General features: G+C 37.3%; 2 protein-coding genes across 2 annotated transcripts in view; both read right to left on the reverse strand.

Moving 5' to 3' along the window:
• LOC103030360 (beta-galactoside alpha-2,6-sialyltransferase 1) overlaps window positions 1-1,267 on the reverse strand; it is a 46,980-nt gene extending 45,713 nt beyond the window's left edge. The window contains exon 1 of the mRNA XM_007252341.4: window positions 1,031-1,267. The gene's annotated coding sequence lies outside the window, so the exon portion shown is untranslated. The remainder of the gene's footprint in view (window positions 1-1,030) is intronic.
• Window positions 1,268-12,374: 11,107 nt separating this feature from the next.
• Window positions 12,375-24,685, reverse strand: and1 (actinodin1). Its single transcript, XM_049462907.1, has 5 exons — window positions 24,506-24,685; window positions 23,622-23,710; window positions 19,396-19,440; window positions 16,022-16,155; window positions 12,375-14,744 (listed from the first exon to the last, which is right to left on the reverse strand). The coding sequence occupies exons 2-5, from the start codon at window positions 23,692-23,694 to the stop codon at window positions 13,215-13,217; spliced, it is 1,782 nt and encodes a 593-aa protein (XP_049318864.1). The 5' UTR covers window positions 23,695-23,710; window positions 24,506-24,685; the 3' UTR covers window positions 12,375-13,214.
• Window positions 24,686-25,782: the final 1,097 nt, after the last annotated feature.

Consider the following 25,782-nt stretch of genomic DNA (forward strand, 5'->3'; position numbering starts at 1 on the left):
AATAATCTGTTCTACTACTGAAACCACACCAGTAAATACATGCACATCTGACAGAGAAGAGCAAGTATATCACCACTGTCAAATACAAGTACCTCCAAAATGGTGATTATACAGGAGAAGCCAAATTCTATATATACTAAATTTGTATGAATGCGAATGTAAAATAGGACAATTGGACTAAGTCAGTTTAGAGCATTTCTAATGGTCTATTCATCCAGAGCTATTTACACAGTGTATAGAACAACTACAGGATTAAAATGATGGAGATACATGGTTTTTCATTGATTAGCAGCGATATACATATTTACTTGCAAATTCTGAGTAGTTGTTGCACAGAATGTGTAAATACTGCTGTATGTACTTGGCAGCTTTAACATTATTTACTGTGTACTTTAAAATTGTGTACCAGAAAATTTTTAAGTGTGTGTCTATACATTTCTATGTTATATTATTTTATTTTACCGCACATGCATGTTTAATTCCATTTTTTTAAATGTATTTTTATTCATATATCCAATATCATACATACTTATGTTTATACATTCCTATTCTCATGTGAGCAGACAGTCATCAAAGCGTTTCACTGCTAGTTGTACTGTGTTTAACTATGTATGTGACAAATTAAACTTTTTAACTTAAACCATGAAATAAAGAGGTAATTTTGAGGAGTGGCAAAATATCATAATCTACAGATGTTCTAATTGTAAAGGATTGAAGATAATTTAAATATATATGTATAAAGTATATGAAACATGCTATTCAAATTAAGTGATTTCACAACATACAATCATGCCTGTCAGGTAAAGAGCAAAGCATTTTAGTCTTTAGTTTTGATTTTAGCATGTATCATGCAATACATACACTTTATGTTAGCAGTAGATTCAAGCACAGAAAGGTTAGTGATGTTTTTTTGTTACGACAAATGAGCTTTGCATAGACACAGTGAGAATTAATTAAAAAAACTTTTGTGAATAGTGCTACTGCTATAGGCTGTGCTGCTATGAAAATTAGAAAGTTATTTTTGCTTTACCTTTGTGTGCTTTTCCCACACGCAGAATGCTGGATACTTGGGTGCGCTCTTGTAATGAAGCAGAAAAATTCCAAGGTTTCACATATTTGCTTATCAAGGCAGGACTTCCTTAACACCAGACCCTTCCTGTGCTCTACCCTTTCCTGTGTTCCAAACAGCTATCTTTGGAAATGCCTCAGACCCCTTGATAGGGAAAACATTTGCTTTCATCCCACAGAGCTCATGCTCATATTCCATTGAATTTTACAGTTTCTCTGCCCAAAGCATGTCAAAAGTAGATTAGGATGTTTTGCTCCCACAAGCAGAAGCGTTCTGCAAGTTTTTTGAAAGTGCTATTTTAACTTTGCAGGCCCATATTTTGATATGAGGACTTTTGTCTTCATAGGTGAAAGGTTGGCTCAGTTTTGAGCCTGCAGTTTTGCTACAGATCCAAAACACAAAAAAATAAGGAACATCTCCTTAGTCAACATTCATAAAAGTGGTGACTCATAAAACCACACTGCCAAATATCTTGTGACGAACAGCATTACAATACCATATATAAGTATTGTTGTAGAAAAGAAAATGAAAGGTGGGTCAACACCCACCTCTCGACCGGGGTACAACTCCCCTGCGTGTTCGTTTGATAGAGAGAGTCAGACAGGTGGAGTGAAGTTGAAAGCAAACCAAGTATTTATTACAAAGTACTGGATCCAGGAGAACATACAAAACCAATTGTTAGCTGTCTCAGTATAAGTTCTGACCCCCCTCTAATCTGACTCCTTGTTTATACCCAAAATGATGTAAAGCCTGTTGATGAGGCGTTGTTAAAATCATCTCATGTTAGTTTGCGTAATTTCACGTGTTGGCTCTCAAGTTTCCCAGGTTTGATCAGACCACTAGTGTTTGGCCTTGACTGTATCTTGCCGGACAGTGTGGCATTGTTTTCAGGATTGGACTGAGTCCAGTCAAACAGTGTGATATTGTTTTAATAATTACACAGTGTCGTCCTCCCTATGTGCGCGTGTTCCCATCCTGCTTTTGGAGATGAAAATAACGCACACACTGAGTGAAAGGCTGCACTGTTCGTTCCTAAGTTTCTTTTGTATCAATTCAGTTCGTACAGAGTGCAATTAGCTGATGATTGATTGTTAGTCAGAAACATGCAGTAAACTAAATGCTTCAGGCGTAAGCTGTATGCGCACCACAATGGGTTCTATATGTTATATGTTACTGTGTTAGCAGCGCGTGGTTAGTCCGTCATATAATACATCCTATGTGTTAATATACGTCTTATGTATCATGTGGGTTAATTTGTTATAATAAGGGTGATGTTAATCACATGCTTGATCAAACAGTGTTTTACTATATATGTAAAAATATATTGTGATTATTGGTTAATCTTTTATATAAATGCGTGTAAAATACACTGTGAGTAATAAAAATGATCAAATACAATGTGAGTATTGGTTATGCATATTGAATACAAAGTTTCACACAATGATTATATCACTAAGATGAGTAATCATAACTGAAAGATATTTGTCAATAAACCCAAAGTATAATAAACAGTTACTCTTCAATTCCCTCTTTTGACGTATCAACCAGATACGTCAACACATCGTAATTCCTCCAAATATGTATATTTACATATGTTCAACACTTGATAAACACGTGAGTGAACATTTTACTAATGGTGGGAGCGAAAACCTGTCGGACAGCCTTCCAACCAATTTTGACAGGAAAAATTCTCCCACGACCCCTCTGCCCCCAGGCGGCCAATGAGACGAACTCTATCAAAGGAGGAAGTGACATCATTACCTTAAAGTCATCCCCAAGACTGGTTGGTCTACAGCATTTCCTCTTGCTCTTCCTCACACTCCAGTATAGGTAACATGTATGACGGTTTATCGTCTTTGCCCTCCATCATTCGTGTTATTGTTCGTTCTATCAGGGATCTAATACACGGCACACAGCAGCATCCGCATGTAACTAAAATGGCAGCGAATACAGCGATTGGCGAAGCCATAGATACAAATACCCCTTTCCATTTACCGACTGGGCGATGGTTGATCGTTTGGTTCTATTAAGCTGTGTGGGCTGGTCTTTAGTTGTTGCGTTTGTCGGGCGCATGATTGCCGAAGTGTTTACAATTGTTCCCTCTACCGTTGTTAGTTGTTCTTGCTTTGAGACAATTGCCAGTGTTATTATCATTATACCCATGAGGGCAACGGTTATTATTATCTGGAGCCATATTGGAATAACCAGAGGAAATGCTGGTTCGTTATAGTGTCCGTACTTTGACCTGTTCCACCCTCTTTTTCCGTACCAAGCCATTATTAAACCATAAATGTGTTTTCCCTCTAAGTTTCCCACTATTTAGTAAACTTGTTATCTATAGCCCTATATGTGTAAGTGTTAAGGTTACAGAGTGTATATATATTTTATATATTTTTTTTTTTTCACAATTTCGTTTTTTCAAGAGTCCAAGGCAACCTGCAAGGGAAAGCAATGTTCAGGACAACCTGTAAAGGAAAAATAATGTGTTCCCCCCCTAATTTAGCAAATCACAGTTTATAACCCTATATGTGTAAATGTTAAAGTTTCAATGCGTGTTGTTCTTTTCTTCTTTCTTCTTGCTTCAGGGTTCTGAAGGTAGACTACCTCAGCCCCACGTACGAAGAGCTTTATTCTGGCTCTTGATGTCTGCAATATCAGTGAATGAAAAGTATGAGTTGGTGTGTGTTCTTTAATGAGATGTGTTTAAGAGTCTCTGTATGTAGTGTACTGTGACGCAATGGAAACGTTGCTGAATGAGTCACTCCCTCACTTCCTCTCCTCGGTCACAGCCAGGCTGTGTGCTGCTGCTGCTGCGCTCTGAGAAACTCTTTTCTCTGCTGTGGCCAGGCCAGGCCCGTGCTGCGGGGGCTCTGCTGCCCCTCCTTCCTGCTGCTCTGTGAGCGATCTCTGTTGCTGCACAGCTGTAGAACCCTCGCCAGATCAGGTGATCTGCGTACGTTGTTCTCTCAGTCACCTGGAAAGGCCCAATCCAGCCATGCTCGTTCCCCTTTCGTGCGTAATGGCGGAGGAACCCTCACTCTGTGTCTGGACTGGTCCACCTTTGCACCACGTTCTCCTTCTCCCCCTGTGTAAACAGATCTGAAACGAGACTTTTATATTCATTATAATCATGTTTAAGGTTCTCTATTCATTTTGGAAGTCTTTGAAGGGGTCCGCCGTATCTCCTTCCTGCAAGTTAAAATACATGGTTAAAATACATTTATCACACTGAACTTAAGCTCTAATTTCCCCTTGGAAGGTAATTATTTCATATTTAAATTTTGTTTGTGCACAGATTTCAGCCCAATTTTTGTTTTCTTACCTTCTTCAGTTGTCCTGATTGTCAGTTATACTCAATCATGATCTTTACTGTCAAATGTGCGTTAAATCCCTAACATTTAGTATTTTTCAAATTTACAATACTACATTTAATTGTCAGTACCATTAATTACTTGCTTTTACCTTCCTTTTGTTCACATCCCTTTCCCTTTTAGTGTAACTGCTTCCCCGTGGCTATAACTAATCTCTTATATCCAAATTAGCTTTTACAAACCAATGGTCACCACCCAGTTTACCACTAGACACACACTATTTCTCATGCATGCACACACGTACAAACTCAAACACTTCCACTCTCACAAACACTACCAAAACACACCTCAACTCTGCAGCATCATTGTACAGACCATATTTTACTGCTTCACAGCCCAAAGCTGCTGCTTTAAACGCACCTGCTGTTAAACCTCCCACTGAATGCTTCCTGCATATCTTCTTATATTGTATTGATAATACTACATAGATAATAAATAAGGAACAAACATTTGGAAATATATCTGAATCATGTTTATTATTATTGCTCCATGCAAAGTTTTAATGATCAGCTGCTCTATTCTCCCATTCATTTCCAAACTGATTTATAGAATATCAGGGCCCAAAGTTTTAAACTCAAACAAACTACACATAATGTGGCTTCTGTCTCAAGAATGGTTCCATATTGATGTACTGGGCTTTCTTGGGTTACTTTTGCTTGGACTTTAGAATCACCGCTTGTGGCTATATTATTTTACCTGCCACTTTAATTTTCTACGGTGTGCTATTTTACTAAGAAATTATGTTTCTGACTTTATTCAGTTCCCAAGATTTTTATAAAGCCTTGATTTCTAGATTTAGTTGATTTTATTAAGTGCTTTAAGAATTGGGATAAGTGGAACGTGATTATTTTTCTCTGTATCAATCGTTCCATTACAGACAATAATATTAGCAATATCAATAAACAATTTTATGCTTTGTTTCGTCGTTGAAATTATAGCAAATAAAATCTGAACAATGCTTTTACATTTCCTGATAAATATTTTCAATATGTATTTATGCATATACAATGCCAAGCAGATTGCTTTTCACAATTATCAACAATACATCTATTTCCTTAAACAATTTATCAAGACTCACACATTGTTTTTCTTGTTCAAAAAATGGCTTACATGTTGAATAGTGAAAGTTTAATTTTGTGATTTCTAAGTTTCTTATTTCTTCTTTTTAAATTAGGATTGAGTGTGTCTTAAAGTTAAGACTGTTACAATATTGCTGAAAGTAATTGCTCATCTGCATAGTGGTTGTTTTAAAATCAAACTTTAAAAAGATAAACAAGCTAAAAGTTAAAAAAATGCTCTATATCTATAAAATAATGATTGGTCAAAAAATTTTAGTAATAGTGGTGAGGGATGAAAAAGGTAATAGGTTTAAAAAGATAAAAGTATAAAATAATTCTTGGGCAAATAATGGTGGCAATAATGTATATATATAATCACTGTATACATATTTTATTTATTACCATCATTATTACCTTTTCTCTCCCACTTAATTTAGCTTAAATTATTTGCTTTGATGACACTGCTCTGGAATGGACCCAAAACTCCCTCTCTGATAGAAAACAGTGCATGTCAATTAATAATTATTTAGATTTGGCATCTGTACCTTAAAGGTGTACCACAAGGTTAAGTTTTGGTCCAGTTTTATTTAATATATACATAAATTATATTGCTGGCTCTGCTTCTCAGACTGCAAACTTTACCATTATGCAGATGAAACAATTTTATATTGCTTAGCTGATTTTGTTCATGCTACAGCCAGAAAGTTATGCATTTGCTTTATAGGTTGCATTGCATAAGCATGAAGACTAAATTTATGCTGTTTTCCAGATCTCTTTCTAGTCTAATTTAAGACTATAAACAAAGAAAGTGAAGCAAGGTCTTCATTGCAGAAAGTAAAGCATATTGAAAGCAAAATAGAAAGCTCAATTTTTTATTATTATTTTTTTTTAATACATTTGATTATGTCCCCTTATCAGAAAGATACCAAATTCCCTGTAGCTTGAAATAGATGCAACACTGCGTTTAAAAATAAGGTCTTTCCTCACTGGTTTCTGAAATCTACTATCGCTCTTAAGATAATCAAAATATTAGCATAGACGGATATACATGAGATCATAGAGAAATTAGATATTACATCTGTCTTATATAAGTCTCATTCAGCTAGGACTGAACTGAGATCAGTCTGAATAAGAAACGAATAGTAAGATAATTGACTAAATCACCTGATAGAAAAAGCTGTGTTTGGAATGGCTCACTCATTAACTCATTCACTATTCACTATGTAGCACTTTCTATTTATTGAACTGATTATTTAAAAATCAAATAATAAACCATGTTTATTTGTCCTGCTCTGAGGACATCTTATACAGCAGTACTGCATGGCATAGTATATTTGGAATTTCTAGCATACATCTTCTGTACAATATTATTATAATATAATGTAATTAACAGTGAAACTATATGGGGAAAAAATGTACTGCTGAGTTTCGACAAAGCATTGTAAAAATGGCCAATCCAAATTGCTTAGTATTTCTGCAATAGGAAACGATTCCGACACTGCCACACACCTTCATTATTTCCATTATTAGATTTGCTTATAGAATATAGAGTTAGACATATGTCCCTGTTAGGTTAGGGCCCCCAAGATATAGTCCAATACCCAAAATTAAGCTAATTATTTTCCTCAATTCTGACTACCCCTTTTCTTTTTTTCTTTTTTATTTGTTTTGCTAACCAACCCCATAATCCCTTTATTAAATTCTCTAAATTCTCTAATTATCTATCCAGTCACCCACCATTATTCAACAACTTAATTATTAATATTAACACTTCCCCAACCTTGCTTACATTAAAGTACACTGTACTCATGATTGGGTATGCACATTTTCATATTTTCATTTTAGAACTGTCTTATAACGTATGCATATATTATATTATATTATATTATAGTTATATGTCACATCAGTCACTTTCGTAATCGATGTCATCGCACTTTACTCTTTTATTTATTTAATTATTTATGACCATTAGTAATATCTACTGCACTGCTCCGGTTACAGATAGATCTTTACCTTGTATAGTTAGGTTTTTTATATCCTTATATTTTCTTATATATATATATATATATATATATACCCATACAAAAGCCTTTTCCCCCTGTTCACCTCTGTCCCCCATTTTCACTGTGTATTACTCTATTTCCCTACTGAACTGATGTTCTATTTTCTATGATATCTCACAAGCGTTAATTCACAAATAAAACCAACCTCTCAGTCTAAAACCAATAGGCTGGACCAACTCCACCTACTTCACCTTGGACTCCTCCCCTGCAGTGGGACTCATCCATTCCTATTTCGTTGTCACACAAGATTTCGTACACTCAACCAATCACACCGCTCACAGGAGCCCCGCTCACACACAGTTCCACACACACTCCAACACATACGCACACACTTCTGTTTCACGCACTCTGTCTTACACACACTCTCTAATTCGCTGTCATACACTTTCTCACTCACTGCCACACACGTTCTTTCTCTCCGCCACACAAGATACACATTTTCTGTTTCTCTCACAGGAAAACTGGACACGTACACTTTCACACTCACAGGTACACTTTTAATCCCTGTAACAGACACTCGTAGACCCTTTTCTTTTTCTCTCTGTCAGTCGCACATACACAATCACAAAGTCAGACACACTCAGTCCCTGGAATAAGCACACATACACACGCATACTCTCTCACACTTATTGGCCACAGACTCACTTCCCTCAAACTTATAGTTTATACTGCTATGTATACCCCTTTTCATTTGTTTTCTTTTACTTTTAAGCTACTCATTTATTTTAAACTAACACTCACACGCTAATGAAGGCTTTCCATATGGTCCCAGTCACTCTTCTTAAAGCCCGCAACTTTCAACATGAAACGCCCAATATATTAACCCGATCTTTTGTCAATTATTTCTATCTGTATTAATGCGTAGTAGGTACGGCGTCTACTATTTTTTTTACCAAATTTCTTGAGCAGGAACAGCATCTGCTTCCTTTTTAACAAACTAGAAACAGTTGAGTAGGAACAGCATCTACTCTTTTTTAAACAAAATTATAAAAGACTTTGAGTAGGAACGGCATCTACTCTTTCGAATTAAAAATAGAGAAGTAGGGACAGCGACTACCCGAGCAGGTACAGCATCTGCTCTTTTTAACCGAATTAAAATAGAGGTGAGTAGGTACAGCGTCTACTCTTGCAGGTACAGCATCTGCGCTTTTGTTTACGAGCGGATCAATCTCGAGGTGAGCCTTACACCTGGCCTTTATCCGAACTTCTCGTCAGAAGTCGGGGGGACACGCCAGCTTCCAATCCTTAAAACCAGTAGGTACAGCGTCTACCGTTTAACACCCTGGAATAGGAACAGCTTCTATTCTCATTTAAAACCCTGGAGTAGGTACAGCTTCTACTCTCATTTAAATAGCTTGGTATGCTTCCTGCTCCCCTCCGGACAGCAGCCAGACCGCCGCTCCACTCAAATTTGAAATAGCCAATATGCAGACTTTGATTAAACCGGCTCTGCTTACCTGATTTTTTAAGTTCGGCCGTGAGTGGATCAGTGCCCGATGCTGTCCTTCGTCAGACTCGTTCAGAGGTCGGGGTCACCAAATTGTTGTAGAAAAGAAAATGAAAGGTGGGTCAACACCCACCTCTCGACCGGGGTACAACTCCCCTACGTGTTCGTTTGATAGAGAGAGTCAGACAGGTGGAGTGAAGTTGAAAGCAAACCAAGTATTTATTACAAAGTACTGGATCCAGGAGAACATACAAAACCAATTGTTAGCTGTCTCAGTATAAGTTCTGACCCCCCTCTAATCTGACTCCTTGTTTATACCCAAAATGATGTAAAGCCTGTTGATGAGGCGTTGTTAAAATCATCTCATGTTAGTATGCGTAATTTCACGTGTTGGCTCTCAAGTTTCCCAGGTTTGATCAGACCACTAGTGTTTGGCCTTGACTGTATCTTGCCGGACAGTGTGGCATTGTTTTCAGGATTGGACTGAGTCCAGTCAAACAGTGTGATATTGTTTTAATAATTACACAGTGTCGTCCTCCCTATGTGCGCGTGTTCCCATCCTGCTTTTGGAGATGAAAATAACGCACACACTGAGTGAAAGGCTGCACTGTTCGTTCCTAAGTTTCTTTTGTATCAATTCAGTTCGTACAGAGTGCAATTAGCTGATGATTGATTGTTAGTCAGAAACATGCAGTAAACTAAATGCTTCAGGCGTAAGCTGTATGCGTACCACAATGGGTTCTATATGTTATATGTTACTGTGTTAGCAGCGCGTGGTTAGTCCGCCATATAATAGATCCTATGTGTTAATATACGCCTTATGTATCATGTGGGTTAATTTGTCATAATAAGGGTGATGTTAATCACATGCTTGATCAAACAGTGTTTTACTATATATGTAAGAATATATTGTGATTATTGGTTAATCTTTTATATAAATGCGTGTAAAATACACTGTGAGTAATAAAAATGATCAAATACAATGTGAGTATTGGTTATGCATATTGAATACAAAGTTTCACACAATGATTATATCACTAAGATGAGTAATCATAACTGAAAGATATTTGTCAATAAACCCAAAGTATAATAAACAGTTACTCTTTAGTATATAAGTATATAGTACCTCTTTCCACTTGTGGGAAACGCTTTTAATGACCTTGATCATGGATAGTGGTTCCACCATGGACAGTGTTTTTTTGGTGACAAAAACAAGTATGTTTGACCAATCAAAGTCAAAGTTCATTTAAACTGCTTTACTTTACTTTAAAGTAACTTATATAAATAAGTCTTTCTGAACTTATAGTATATCTGTGAGCATGACAAATATTTTTTTCTTGTTTTTTCAATATATTTATTCAGTTGACATCAGTCTTTACATAAGTTACATTTTAACAATTATGTTTTTCAGTAAAAATGATGGTATAATCCTGTATTAGTGCATAAGTAGCTACAGTAGCAAGATACAGCCATGCTCAGAGTAGCACAGACAGTGTAAGTTGTATCTTGTTTTTGCAGTCTACAAAAATAAGGTAAGGCATAATGACAAAATCCACATCTGTACTGCAGAATATCTTGATTTATTTTAAACCAGTATTTTAATGTCTTTAAACAAGCCACTCAATATGAGAAATTATACAATTTTGTCTAGACAGAGTCATTTTGAAACAGTCTTTTCAGTTGAAAAGGTTAAAAAAGGATGTCTCTTTCATGTAGTTGTTAAGTTGTTTATGAGAGAACTTGTTTATAGACATTTTTATCTTCTGCTTTTGCTGTGTTCTCTTGGGGAAAAACGCACTAAGCCCTACTGCGCCGTCTCCAGTGCGTTCCCCCTGGATTCTTTTTATGGACGATCGGAGAAGAGTATAAAAAGACAGGATACACATATCTTCAGCAAATTAAAAATGTATTAAAACAGAGCTCTGGGAACGACTTCCACTCACAAGGAGTTCAAGAGAAGAGGTTTAATGATTATTACAGCTGCAAGACCTTATATCACCCAAAAACCCACCCAGGCATATTGTGTAAAGGTCAGTAAAGCGGTTCTTCAAAAACTGGTTGTAAATATAAGACGTTATTTTATCAGAACTTTACTTAGTTCTTCTGTATCCTATCTATGGAATACTACTGTGTGCTATCTACTAACCGGCCTTATCTCTGCTGCTCAGACGCAGTATAGACATTCAGTTTTGAGGTGTCAGCTTAACTGTCCTTTGCACACCCACCCACATAATACAGTTTAGTTCAGTTCAAGTATCAAGTAAAGACTCACTAGTTGCAGACACTTGGGTCAGCACAAGCAAGATTTGTCACATGACACTTGCTTCATTCTCTTTATCACGATAAGGTTTTCTGATTAGATGTAAAACATATGATTAGCTAAAAGCCTATTGAGGACATTTTCTTTTTTTTGTTTCTTTTTTACCAATTTTATTACCAATTAGTACATAGTTTGGTTGCTTCTGGTTTGTTCACTTTAACTATTGAATATTAAAATAGTCTCAATGCCTACAGTGATACTGGACACACTAGTTACTTTAGCACATAGTCTTTTTATTTATTTGCCTACTGATTCCAAAAATGCAGACTGAAATGTATAAGCTTGTATAAATGTCTACATGTATTGTCATGTTATTATATAGAAATACCTCAGTCAACACACTTTTACATAAATGCACATAAACTGTGGAAGGTAAATAATAATGTTGCTTTTTTTCCCTAAAACAGCACCTAACAGGTTCCTAACAGGGATAGTTCAACAACCATGTTTATTATTGGATATTATCTACATAACTAGAGCATACAATTCTATGACAGTACATGATGTGTACAGATCAACACGTTTTATTACATTATTCATATTATTCTCACTTTTGTTTTTCACTGTGGGTTGCGTACTCATCCTATTGTAAATCTATGTGAGTTCAAGGCCACAATGAACCAGCTTAATAATTTATGCCTGAGACAAAAACAGATATATTTTTAGACTCACCTGATGTAACAGTTCCAACAAAGCAGGTCCTGTTTTGTTGGCACCTGCTACCTACTGCCTGCAGCTCTCATGTAAATGATGCTTATAAGCATATAGTCTAATTAAATCCAGTATCTACCTTAAATCCATTGTGGAAAAAATATATATATTTATTCATTCATTATGTTCATTATTTTCCCATGAAGACTGGTTATAAATATGATGTTGAAATAACTCATTTACTTTTTTACATTTAGCAGACTGAGGGTTCTCCACATCTAAATACATTATGAGGCTTCACTTTAGTGACACTGTAATCTCTTATCATATGAAGGTATTGTTTTTTTTTTATAATTTGTGTTCTGTATTTTTGAAAATTAACCAACTTAACAGCCTTGGATTTTAACGCTTTTTATTTCAGACATTCAGAGAGAGAAATGTTCCATTAAAAAAAAAAAAAATAAAGAGCAACTGAGAATTAAAAGTGTATGACTAAGCATAGGTTTGGAAACTGATGAATTAAATATTCTTCTGAGTGAACGCCATCTGGTTGCAAAATACAATACAAAGGTTAAAAAAAGAAAATTGAATAAAGAGAGAAAAAAAGAGAGAAAGACAAGAGATTAGGGGTGTTTAATCCTATTCACCCAGGGCCAGGTCGGCTTGAGTGCAGGTTTTTATTCTAAAGGATCAGCACCAAACCTGATTCCATACCAGATTCCACTTGTTGAATCCATTGATTAGTCAACTGATAACCCATAAGTCAAACAACTCTGCAAACAAATCTGCAGCCATTAAAGCCCTTAGTGGATAAGACCATACACCCCTGCAATAGAAGGTGACAATTGCAGTATATTCTGATACACAACACATACTGTACCATTAGCATTAGCATGATACACTGAGAGGGATTTAACATGCTTTAATCAGAAAATGGAATCGGGATGTACTATATCTCTCTCCTTAATCTTGTAGTAACATCTTTCCCTCACTTAATTAGCATGAGAAATCAAGTAGATCATCCAAGTAGACGAAGAAAAAAAATCCTGTACAAGTGCTGTCAAACAACAAGTCTTGGTAAGAGCTCCTGAACACTGTTATATTAGACAAAGACCCGCCCGCCTGCCCCCCTGTTATTATGGCTTAATTTCAGATGTACATTTTTCGATCAGTGTACATTTTAATACCTATTTACTACAGCCATACGCTGACTTTTTCATTGACGTTTGTGCTTCTCATTTCTTTTTGTAGTCTCCTGTGTAGGCCCGATGGTCATCCTGCCCAGGGTAGCGGCCTCCGTAATTTCTCAGCATGTCCTGGAAGTTGACTGCGCCTGGCTCCTGTGGAGTGAAGCTGGCGTAGGGGTCCTCCTGACCGCTCATGTAAGCGTCATACTGCTGCTGATCGTAGCCTGGGTTTTCTGGCTGCTGGTCACGGTAGGTGTCCTCGCGATGCTGGGGAACCTCATCGTGGTGGACTGGCTCCTCCCTGCGTTCCTGAGCAGGCTGATGTTCACGTGGCTCATAGCGGGAAACGGGCATCAGTTGGTCTTCAGACGCGGGGTCGTAACGGCGCAGACGGCAGTTGCTGTCGTATTCTGGGTCGCAATCGGGATCAGGCTCGATCACGCCATTTCTGGAGCCATCTGCGTTAATGTGGGGCTCGTAAGGTTCACGGCGAAGGGGGACCTGCCTTTGTGGACCAGGGCGGTTGCTCTGGGTTCCAACTGGATAGCATTCTTCATCATAGCCAATGAAGCAGTCATAGCCCTCCTTGGTCTTGCCCGGGGGTCCCAGAGGGTGGCGGTTCTCCTCCATGCTGGGGGGAGGAGGGAAGTGTACCTGGGGCTGGTGAGGAGCAGGTGGCCCTCTACGCAAGGCAGCAGCAGATGCAGCATCCTGGTACATGGCTAAGGCATCAAAACGGGGGCTGGGTGGAGCACGCATAGCGCTGGCTGCTGGAGTCGGCTCGTCTTTAGGCTCATCAGAGGCTAAGCTGCCGTACTTGATAGCTGTCAGGGGGTTGCAGTTCTCTTCATAAAGAGGGTTGCAGGGCCTCTCGAGGGGAGCTGGAGGAGAAGGTGCCTCCAAGTTCTGAGCAGCTGCCAGAGAGGCAGCATAGGCACAGTATGGGTCACGGGGATCACAGTGAGGGTACCGAAGATACAGACCAGCAGGTGTCTTCTGCACAAGCTGGGGTCTGCAGTGCGGGTCACTCTTGGGGTCACAACCCAGATGGGCATAGGATGGGTGAGGTGCCACGGCAGCTTTGTAGCCATAGGCCGCTCGCAAGTGGTACTGCAAGCATTCTACGTCTTCGGCATCACAGATGCGCAGCAGCTCATTCTTCTGCTCAGCAGACAGGAAGGGTTGCAGCATTGATGAGTAGTAGTAGTAGCCCGAGCGGGGGTCCTTCACGACAGGGGTGCGGATGTAAGCAGGGGTCTTAAGTGGTGCAGGGACAGGCACCTTCACAGGGGCAGGAGACTTCACGGAAGCAGGGTATGGGTAATGAGTGTATCCTAGGGAATACAGGCAATATGGATCCCTGTAAGGATCGCAGGACTTGACGGGTGCAGGTTTAGGGGGTTCGGCCTTGGGATTCTGTCTGCTCATGTAGGAAGCCACACAGTTGGGGTCGTCAGTCTCAGCACAGGACTTGTAGATGTCTCCCAGGTGCTGCAAGTAGAGCTTATAGGAGCTGCGGGCCTCAGCTCGATTCTTGTTCTGCAAGTATGCGAGATACACACGATCCAGCTCTGCCACCTGAGAGATAACCGAAAGCAAGAATGTGACTCTCTATTTATCAGGGATGCAACATTTGTTATGTTTCTGAGTCTTAAATTTATCCTAATATTAAAGCAACAAATACATGAAGTGTGAAATATCAGTTTTAGTTTTAGTCTCCTTTTAAATAACAGACTGGTCCTTTTTGTGACATTCCTTCCTGGTTTAGCAGAAACCCCACTAATAATGTTTGTAATGTATTTCTATTGCATAGTTAAAAAAGTTAAATATGCACTGTTGGGTTAAGACTCCCTAACCCTAAATATTTACATATTTGTTTGTTTTAAGAACAAAATCCAATTGTCAAATAATTGCACTTATTTGCACTATTATTTGCCATTAAATTAAAATGTTTGTACCATATAAAAATGACTCATACTTAAAGAAGAAAATAATTAGAAATGCATTAATTAATCTCATAATTATCTTTTAACCATGTCCTTACAGTTGTGCTGGGAAATATGTAGAAAAGAAAGGGATCAAGGCTTTCAAAATTGTGTGATCTCCAGTGAGGCCATAGCCTAACTTCAAGCCCAAGAGACTCACAAATGCAATGCTAGCCAGACAGTTAGCTAAGCTAAAATGATGCTTTGTTTATCTGGTTATACATTTTGTGTTATGGCAGGCTCAGATTTCCCCGTTTTAGCCCCGATTTTCACCGACTGGCGCCAGGTCACCAACATCAACGTATGCATTCACTAATGCCTCACAAGTTCATGAGGCATATCTAGCAGATTTAATATAAGGACTCGTCAGCGACTCTAAATCCTGTGGTATAAAAAAAGTGTTGTGATAGAAAGCAAGTGCAGCGACTAGCTACAGCCAAAGAGATGAGCACAGTATGAGGTGAGGAGAAAACTAAAGGTGGAGTTATACCACATCAACAAACGTCTATTTCTTATCCATATTATCTTTATTATCTTTATTTTTCTGCAAAGCAGCACAAAATGCAACCCATTATCATTAATTTGTTACAAGCATGCTCATCCACAAAAAGTCTTTATTTGTGCCTTTGTGACAAAACATATTCCACCTGCTCCTGTCAATGATCTGTTGTGGAATGTGAAAATCCGTTTCTAACTGACTGATGCAGCTGACTGACTTTACATGTCTCAGAGGAAATACACGCTCTGTGTCTTCACCCTTCTAAGAAGTGATAGCATCATGTGATGGGAAAACTTTAGCTACTTTTAGCTAAAATTAAGAGGAACAGAAAGCAGATGTTAGTTTGTTTTTTCCTATAGAGATGTACTCACGCCATCCTGGTTGCCAGTGTCAGTGAAGTACTTGTACCAGTTCCAGAAGTCAGAGTGCTGCTTGTACCAGCTGATGTTTCTTCTGCGGCGTAAAAGCCTTTTAGAAGATGCTGCAGAACCTGCTTTTTCTGAACCTGCATCAGACAGCACACATTAGTCTAACGTTAAAGAGGAAAAAAAGAGTTTTTAGAGTTTTACAGCTTACAATAACTTTACTTTTTCCTAAGAGTTTATACCACATCACATTGTGATCTCATGCTTACTTTGGTGTTTGATCAGTTTTACTATATTATGGTCTGTGCATCTTCATGTCATACAGCAAAAGTTGCAGTGCTATTAATACATTTAATTCATTACAGTGCAGTCACCTTCAATAACCATAATTTTGGTCTTTATGTTTTACTAGTAGTTTTACTCACTTATTAAAGAAGCACTCAGGCCAAAATTAACAATTGGGAACAATTGTAAGGAATAACTATTAGGAGAAAAAGAAATGTAAGTTATTATATTTATATTTATGTAAATGTAGTTAACTGTTTTCTGTACATGTGCACAGTGTAGGAATACACTGTTGAGAATTAGAAGAAACCAAAAGTTCTGAGAGTAAAAGTTTGGTCGTCTGTCACTTCGTCCCCTGATTGTGTAAGGTTGCCTCCACGGTATATATATATATATATATATATATATATATATATATATATATATATATATATATATATATATATATATATAACATTTCCGTTCACACAGAGAAAAAAATGCTTGCATCAGCATGCTTGCCCTGTCATAGTCATAGTACCGCATACATAGAGACATCAACACACCACACAGAAGGAAGAAAACACAAATATATAATCCCCTACACCTAAGTTGAGCTTATAGGACTAGTTAGTACAATCCCTTAACTAATCAGCACTTGGTGAGGGGTTAGGGTAAACGCTTCACAGGGGTCTTCAGGTGGGCACCCTCCTTCTTTGGTGTTTCGTTGAAAGGCCCACGACACCTCCAGAGGGCTCAACGGCAACATCTGGCGTCCCAGATTTGCCCCCCTCTGCTTTTACCCCCATGGTCATCTTGCAGCCCAGTTGCAGTCCTTCCTTTTCATCCATATCCAGTTACTGCTCCGTTCCGCCGCTCCTGATATTGCTTTGGCAGCTTGCTGGAAGGCTTGTCCTCTCACTCCCATTACCTTAAGCAACTTGGTTGTAGATGTGGCAACAAACCCTCTACAGCCAACCTCAATAGGAAGCACCTGGGCACGCCATCCACGTTGTTCGGCGTCTGCTTTTAAGTCAGAGTACTTCAGTCGTTTCCGCTCATATGCTTCACCAACTGCCCCTTCCCAGGGTACAGTTAGCTCCACAATGAAAACAGACTTCTGTGCAGTTGACCATAAGACCAGATCTGGCCTGAGACTAGTTGTGACAATCTCAGGTGGGAAGACAAGTCTCTGGTCCAAGTCAACCTGCATTCTCCAGTCCCGGGCACTGTCTAGGAGGGTTGGTTCCATTTTCGCTGCAGGTTTTACTGGGAGTTGTCCTGCTTTTACAAATGGTGTGGAGGATATGCGTCCAGACACTGACGGAGGGAGGGCGTTAGTGCTGGTTCTCCTTCCTTCCAGAAAGATGGCCAGTTGTCTTAATACCTGGTTGTGTCTCCAGGTATAGCGGCCCTGAGCTAAGCTGGTTTTACAGCCAGTGAGGATGTGCTTCAGAGTTGCAGGGGTTTGACAGAGCACACATAATAATAGATCCAATAAGTTTGCGCAGATTTCCCCGTATGGGAGAATGCAATCTCTAGCTGTGATTTGGCAACAAACAGCAAGCAACAAGGTGACAGAGTGACACACCACAAATCAAGTTGAGATTTTCTCAATTCATCCAAATTAATTATGTCACAGTGATTCAACTGACCAACAAATTATTTTGATCAATGCTGTGTTCCATCTAACTCAGAGCTGGTAATGACATCACACCTGCCTTGCTGCGTCCCAGTTAAACACCTATGGCTGTTACTTTTGCCCCAGGTTAGCATTTCTTGCGATATCAGTTGATACCACATTACATATTATTTTATCCATCTAAACTCCATTAAAAAACATGTTGACAGACGAATGCCTCTGTGACTTCTGTGTGTTTTAATGAGACACAGATAGACAGAAGTGATAATAAGCAGTATAATATTACTGATTTTATTTCTGTGGATGTACTGGCAGCCATCTTGGATTCTAAACTCTCGCGACTCCCGACTCTGAGCTCTCCCGACTTTTCTGAGTTGGAAATCTGTAAGAGCGTTTCATTTAAAACTTCCTGCTCGGAACTAGGAAATTCTGAAAATCTCCCAGTTCAAATGCAATGCAGCACATTTGGTTTCTACATTGTTTTGTTCTTATTCCGAGCAGTTTGGTTTTAAACATGATGTTTTTCTTCTCTTGATTTTGTATGATGATATTTGAAGTTATACAGGGAAATTTTAAATAACAACGTAGCGTAAAAAGAGAGTATAAAATGGCTTAATAGGTAGCTTGCAAGATTAGCCAGCATGCTAACTATCCTCGCCAAATTAGACACCTGCCTGACAACGCGAGTGGCTGTGAATGCACCTGCAAGATGCCCCCCATGTTAGGGGGTTAATCCTAACATGGCATACTGTCTCCCTGTGTAGCGTACAGTGCAAGTCATTAAAATATGGATTCTATTTTTGTATGTATTAGGTATTTGTAGTAGAGCATTATTTACATTTATTTAATTTGTATCAATTATTATTAAAATGAATGCTAATCCATCTGTGTGTAGATGCTGTAGTTTTATGACTTATGTAAGTTTATTATGTAGGGAGTAAGATTTTGAGATTTGAGATGAATGCAATGTGATTTAGGCATTTTATTTACAAAACACTGAAAACACTTTGAAGCTCTGTTTTCAGTGATCAAAAGCAGCATTTTTGATTTTGATTTGTTTTACCATATCTGGATACATGTGTACAGTCCCTAATACAACCTAATTTCCATGTGTTCTTGGTGAGGGAAACTACAAAAAAGGGGTATTTTAAATGTTTTCCCAATATTTCATCTAAATATATAAACATCTGCATCAGAGGCTATTGCAAATAGTGTACTATTTTAATTCCATTAAAATTGTGATGCTGAGGGATGCAGTGCTGTTCTGCATAACATGGCATGAAATAACATGTTAGATGGTATTTTTAAGCTGGAATGTTTTTGCTTCAACATTATAGAACTACTTTTGCACTTAATGTAGATAGAAAACATATTTATAATCATGCAGATGCCCTATATGTTGTCATGTTTCGTTAACTAAACTTAACTATAGAAAGATATACTGTAGCTACAAGACAGAAGTTGCTGAGGTTACCATCTTCCTTCAAACTCTGGGTCACCGGTACAGCCAGGAGGAACTCTGTAATAGAGAAGAAGGAGATGGAGGGGTGTTACAACCAGATGTTGCATGTGTCAAAGGCAAAGAAAATGCTTACCTAGCCTAATAACCCACAGGCGGAGTGCAGTTTTATGGCTTTGGGGTGCTGTGTTATGGGAGAAGACATGGTAATATACAGGTGCCACTGTGGGAGATTAATCTTCAAACGGAACACACTCAGCACTTTGAGGCTCTGCAGCGGGGAGCTACTGTTAGCGGGCCTTTCTACAAGCACAACCTATAAAATCTACAAAGAGCAGGACTCGCTATGGCCACAGGCGGCTCTAATTATCTCTGGGGGGGGAGTTAACAAATGCACCACTGCACTGCTGTTTTTTCCACCTCTTGTTTTTTCCCCTATAACCTAAACCTCCACCTGGTGCCATCACAGTTGTGACATACAACAGCTTGCATTTACCCAAAGCATTTAACCAACAGCACAATGTTTTGTGTGCGACGTGCAAAATTATGTCAAAATATAACACATTAAATAACAACATAACACTAACACTGTGCTCTGAAATGAGTCTAAATTTGAATTTATAATTTTACTATATTACACATCATCATAATCATCATCATAGTGTCAAAAACCCCACTCACAACATAAACAGGCATGGGCATTCCCAAGCCATCCCCTGAGCTAACACTTTCAATTATTCAGTTCCATGTCAGTGTACAGCTCATTATCTATTTATAGCGCATTATAACACATTTAAAACATTATTGATCCTTGAAAAACATTTTAAAATGTTAGAAAAATGCGCAATATTGAGTACAGTATGCAGTATTTACATTAGCAGTGTATTATACAAAAAACCCAGATATTATACTATAATGTTCTTAGTCATACTATAACTAAGAACATTAGTAAACAGTCTTTTGCAAACTATTGAGCGCCACTGATCGAATTACATATTTTGAGGATTTTGTAAATTAAAGTATATACATACATATCTTCTGAAAAAAATATATATAAACTTTAGATGCATATCTACGTTACATTTTTTGCTTAAACATAAACTACACAATAACTAATAGTGTATTTATTGTGACATTTGTACATGCCCGATTGAATATGTGTTTCTGTAATGGCTGAACTTATTTTCACAAAAACACATGTAATGTGAGCAAATGTAATGTGAGTGCCTAAAACTTTGCATAAAACTATATATCTTACAGAGTATTAATGTTTTTGATCAATTTTATGTAGTGGAATTAGTTCTGAAATAAGTAAAATGATCTGCTTGTGAGACCTTCATAAGATCATTTTAAGTTCATAAAATGTCTGCCAAACTTTTGATAATCTAACAATTTAATAATATTGTTTTAGGGAGACAATGACTTAAATTGCCTATAGTAAAAACAAATCACACATTTTATTGCCACTTACAGGTAACTCATCATGTATAAAATGTTAAAGTTGTTTGGGAAATTCCCTTCTGGTACTATTTAGTCATTCAAAGAGCACTGGTGTTTCCTAACATCCTGTACGGTATTGTAGGGACTTTTAGACAGATAAAAAAGTACTCAGAGCTCACAATGACTCTGGGTTTTACATCAGTAAGATCTGGTTGATCGAGGATGTCATCCACAGAACCGTTATAGTCATATCAGCCCGTGAAAGGCGTTTGGTCCTATGGTCAAAAAGGGTACTTTTCTCAATGCAACAAAGACCCCACTTTTCATTGTCTGAAGAGCCAAACCTTTTAGTTTATCTTTCTTTAGACACTTTTTTCTACATAATATTTATTAAAACCTTTTCACAGTTTCAGAGTGTGAAGAACCTCCACAAAATGTAGCTTCTTGGAGGAACCCTGGTATTGGTGCAGAAACCAATTTAAATTCTGTTATTTCTAAGAATCTTCACAGCTCTATGCTGTGCCCAAAGCTGTTATTATCTGTGTCACTATTTTAAAGATAAAGACTCTAAATTTGTTCTTAGATTGGGAAAGAAATGTTTAATATCATATATTTACATTACATTTACCTTTACATTTCTTTAAATGAGGTAAAAAAAACTTTTCATCTCATTGGTAGCATGTATTATATAGCCTATTTTATTGGTATCTGTTTACAAACAATTTCTGTTAGATTATCCTTTTATACACATCTTTTATGTCATGTTTTAAGCTGTTAAAAGTACCCCAAACTGGGCTGTGTCCTTTACTAGCTTTACCAGACACATATTTGTGCAGTAAAGTGTGAAAAAATAAGAGATCAACCAGAGCCTAAAATTAGTCTGTTTTTTATTATTTATAGGCATGTTTTGTTATATTCTGTGAACCAATGACAACATTTCTCACAAAATCCAAACAAAAATGTTGATATTTGGAGCTTTTTTTTTTGTTGCAAAAATGACAACTATTCAAAAAAGACAAGATAATGCAAAGATATTCATATTAAAGCAAAACATTACTAATGTTTTACCTGGGAGAGAATTCAGAAATCACTGCTTGGTGAAATTACCTTAATTGTCAATCACACGTAGCATACATCATGGTATGTTCTCTATCAGTCTTTCACACTGTGTGGTGGGTAGTTTAATGGAATGAGGTAAATTGAATATCTACCACACATATAGAGATGTTGCTGTATTAAAAAAAATAAATGTTTGTAGTGGTCTGAGTTATATGTGTCTAGTTAAAGGCCAAAACGTGCTGCTTGTAACATCTGTTTTGTGAGTGTCCACTGATGTCCATGAGTCACTTTTGTGTTTAAGAGGGCAGAGGTAGGTCAATGGACTCATAAAATCTTTAAAGACATATGATTTTGGTACCAAAGTTCTGTTCTCCTTTACTACATGATTTTTAACCATTTAGATGACTGAAAAGCTAGAAAGCTAGAAGATAGAAAGAAGTGTAGTTTGCATTGCACTGATATTCACATTTTCTTTAATGTATTCATTTGGTCTGTTTTGTATTATTTTTTGATCCACTATCATATATAAATTATCACTGCTGAAGTTTCACAGAATATATGTTTCACAGTATATGCTGTGGCCATAGCAGTAATGGCCAGTGTAATTAAGATAGTTCCGCAGTGATTTTAAGACCGGAGTACATTCAAGCCTAAAGTCAAAGGTTTGTTGCAGTGGCCTGACAAAACCCTAAACTGCAGGTCATAAGCAACGTCAAAAGCAGTTTCAGTTAATTGGGTTAAAACGTCATTAAGAACCATGTGTTTTACTTCCACTAAGAACCCATTTGAACCATTTCTAGTCAAAATTACTGCAAAGTTCTATTAATCTGTATTACAATGCATGTTCCCTGTCTTCTCAGCTTTTTCTATACATTTGAAGATGTTCTGCATTGTGGTAGCTCATGACAAAAGGTTTCTATGCTATTCTTTAAGCATTTACTACCACAAATTTCAGTAATATATATTTACATTACAGTGCAAAAGCACTTATGAAATGCGTTCCCAACCATAGCATTATTGTGATTATATAAAAACTACAGTACATAACATTATAATAAATCACAATAAACATAAATGCTAAAAATGGTCAGTAGTTAAAATGTGTTATTTTTCATTCAATCTACGGAAGTAGTGGATATAATAGTAGCGATAATAGTGCACAAAATTCCACAGTATAAGAATTTGTTCAGTTCCACCAGCAGCTCAGCAATTACCTGGTAATAATTGTGAACTATTCAATAACTAAAAGGTTGTTCTGTCATGTAACGTTGCTGTCAGACAAAAAAAAACTTTATCTACATTTTTGCTTTATCACATGTTGACATAATGTAAATATTTGAACACCAAAACCTAATTGATTGGGCCCATAGCAATGCTTCAAAATAAAAAGGTTGCTATTCTGGAGATATAACTTTAGGTTATTTGAGGGTGAGAAAGTGAGAACAAAGAAGCATTTAAAAGCTTTTACAAATTTTGTTATTCGTTAATCAGTTAGTTAAATTAGCTATTGGATGGGAACTGTAAATACTGGGGTTTTCCTCAAGGAGAGGTGTGGAAATGATTAAACTAACACACACTCACACATGAAATTACAGTGTTCCTTTTTTGTATTTATTTTAATATTAGAGGGTTTTTTTTAACAAACACTTCCTAGATAAATAGCATTAAAACACATGTCTTATGTCTAAGATATTTGCATAGCACTGTTTACCATAGCAAATATTTAAACATTTTGTTTTCACCTGAAAGCATCAGTGTAGCCAGCAAGACTCCTGCCACTATGTGGAAGAAGGAGGGTCCTCCCAAGCGAGCCATTCTCAACTGCTGTTTCCTTTGGATATAGAAGAAACAACAGAAAATCATGAAAAGAAATGCTGTTAAAACCAACAACTGCTGAAGTAAAATTTTACTGCTTCCATTTCTGTTAGATTATTTTTTTTTCAAGTTTGTTTAAATGGGAGCATTGACTTGATGAGCATAGGCTTTGAGTTTCAGATTGCAGATATTATATAATTCAAAAAGCTGTTCTGTAAAATAGATTTAATTGACAATTTTAACCTATGTGCCTAATAATACAGACAAAGTAGACAGATTAGACTAAAAACACTAAATATATTAAAACTAAACAATTAAACATTAAATAATTAACTTAAATGGCTAATAAGCCCAAAACAAATTTCTTTAACTGAAAGCAAATACTTTTTAAACTCTAGAACCCCTGCTTCATTATTTGTTTTATTTAGCAAATCTTGTGGCGTCCCACTGGTCTCTATTTTAGGACCTATGAAACTGGTCTAAATGTCAATGACGGTAACGTCATTAAAATAAATGTGTTATACATTCTAGGTTAGGGGTGTCAAGTTTTACCTGCATAATGCCAGTGTGGCTGCTGTGCTTTTCATTCTAATGAAGCAGAAGCACAAGTGATCATCAGCTGATTAAATCAGCAGAATCAGGTGTACTGCTGGGTGTTTTGGATGAAAACCTGCAGACACTCTAGCCCAAGGCAAATAAGACTGGATACCCCTGTTGTAAGTGTTAATCAAGTTAAGAGACAGATTTGGTTTAAGAAAAGAAAATCTACCTCCAGTAGATGTTATGTAAAGATACTCGAGCTGGGTCTTACCTGCTATAGGTCGTGAGGAGTCGGCCTCTGGACAGAGGCAGGAGTCGGAGGAGCTGGCTTCCCCTGGTGGGTCAGTGTGGGAATGGGTTGGAGTTTGGATGGAGTTTGGAGGATGTGGGCCAAACTCCTGCTGCACCTCTGCCTCCAGTACAGTGAGTGCCACCGGTGAGAGAGCAGCCACGTTTTAAACACCACCTTGATCATTAAAAACAAACTCAGCATCCCATGGGGTCACAGGCTTGCTGCAAGAAGCACCACGATTGGCTTTCTGTGGCCCAACCAGTGAACCAATGGTATCCCATAATTACACACATACATAGCAGAGAGGGAGAGAGGAGGAGAACGGGAACTGGGAACCCTGAATTCGTCTGAACAAACAGAAGGTAAAAAATGTGGTGAAAGAATGGAGTAGAAGCATGCTGAATATAAGGAGAAATTCTGAAATGCACAGATGATATGTATATAACCCAAATATGTTTTCTTAATGCTTTTAATGATTATTCATTAATGGTATAGACAAACCACTTAAAATGACCTAAAGTTACCTTTAAAACTGTGTTTCTTTAAAGATCTCTATGAAAATGAACCATGGTTTTACCCTGGTTTTACACATAGTATGGTTTACATGATTATGGAAACATATTTCCAAAAATACATGGACATTGTGTAAATAAATAAAATAAAATAAAATAAAATAAAGAAAACCAGAATGTACCGATTTGAAAACCTCACAGACACATATTTTATTCTCAATGGAATCTAGAAAGTAAGACTGAAAGTGAGGCATTTAAACTTAAACTCATTTAGAAATCATATAGATGGGAGCAATGCAACTCAAAAATGTTGGGACAAAGCCATGTCTGTTATTATGAAGCATCACATTTGTAAACATTATACATTTTTTTGAGATGCATTAATACCATGAAGTTCTAAATCAGTTAATGTATATTATGAAATGATAAAATGCTTCACTTTTAAAATATGGCTTAAATATAAAATAGGGTTCCAATCTGTTACCATTAATATGAATTAACACTTGTTTCTAAATGAATTTTTTTTTTTTCTAGCAATATTTGAATAATATTTGAAGCAAAATATACCACATATTCAGAAGAAAACTCTCACATTGCATTGCTGATATGATTGCTGGGTAGGCAAGTTAAACCTTTGTTTAACTGCAAAGGACCTTAAGAATGTTTGGTCAGATTCTGGATTGATGGTGCACTGCTTTACTGTGCAGCAACGCCAACTTAAATAGAGCTTTAATGTCAGAGTTT

The sequence above is a fragment of the Astyanax mexicanus genome, chromosome 1 (assembly GCF_023375975.1).
Source record: "Astyanax mexicanus isolate ESR-SI-001 chromosome 1, AstMex3_surface, whole genome shotgun sequence".
NCBI lineage: Eukaryota > Metazoa > Chordata > Actinopteri > Characiformes > Acestrorhamphidae > Astyanax > Astyanax mexicanus.

Bases quoted from the DNA above. Each gene is read 5' to 3' on its own strand.
- and1 (XM_049462907.1), bottom strand. From the start codon at position 23,694: ATGGCTCGCTTGGGAGGACCCTCCTTCTTCCACATAGTGGCAGGAGTC. The intron at 19,441-23,621 runs GTGAAAACAAAA...TCTCTATTACAG, and splicing joins GGCTACACTGATGCTTTCAG to AGTTCCTCCTGGCTGTACCG. The intron at 16,156-19,395 runs GTAACCTCAGCA...TGTCTGATGCAG, and splicing joins CCAGAGTTTGAAGGAAGATG to GTTCAGAAAAAGCAGGTTCT.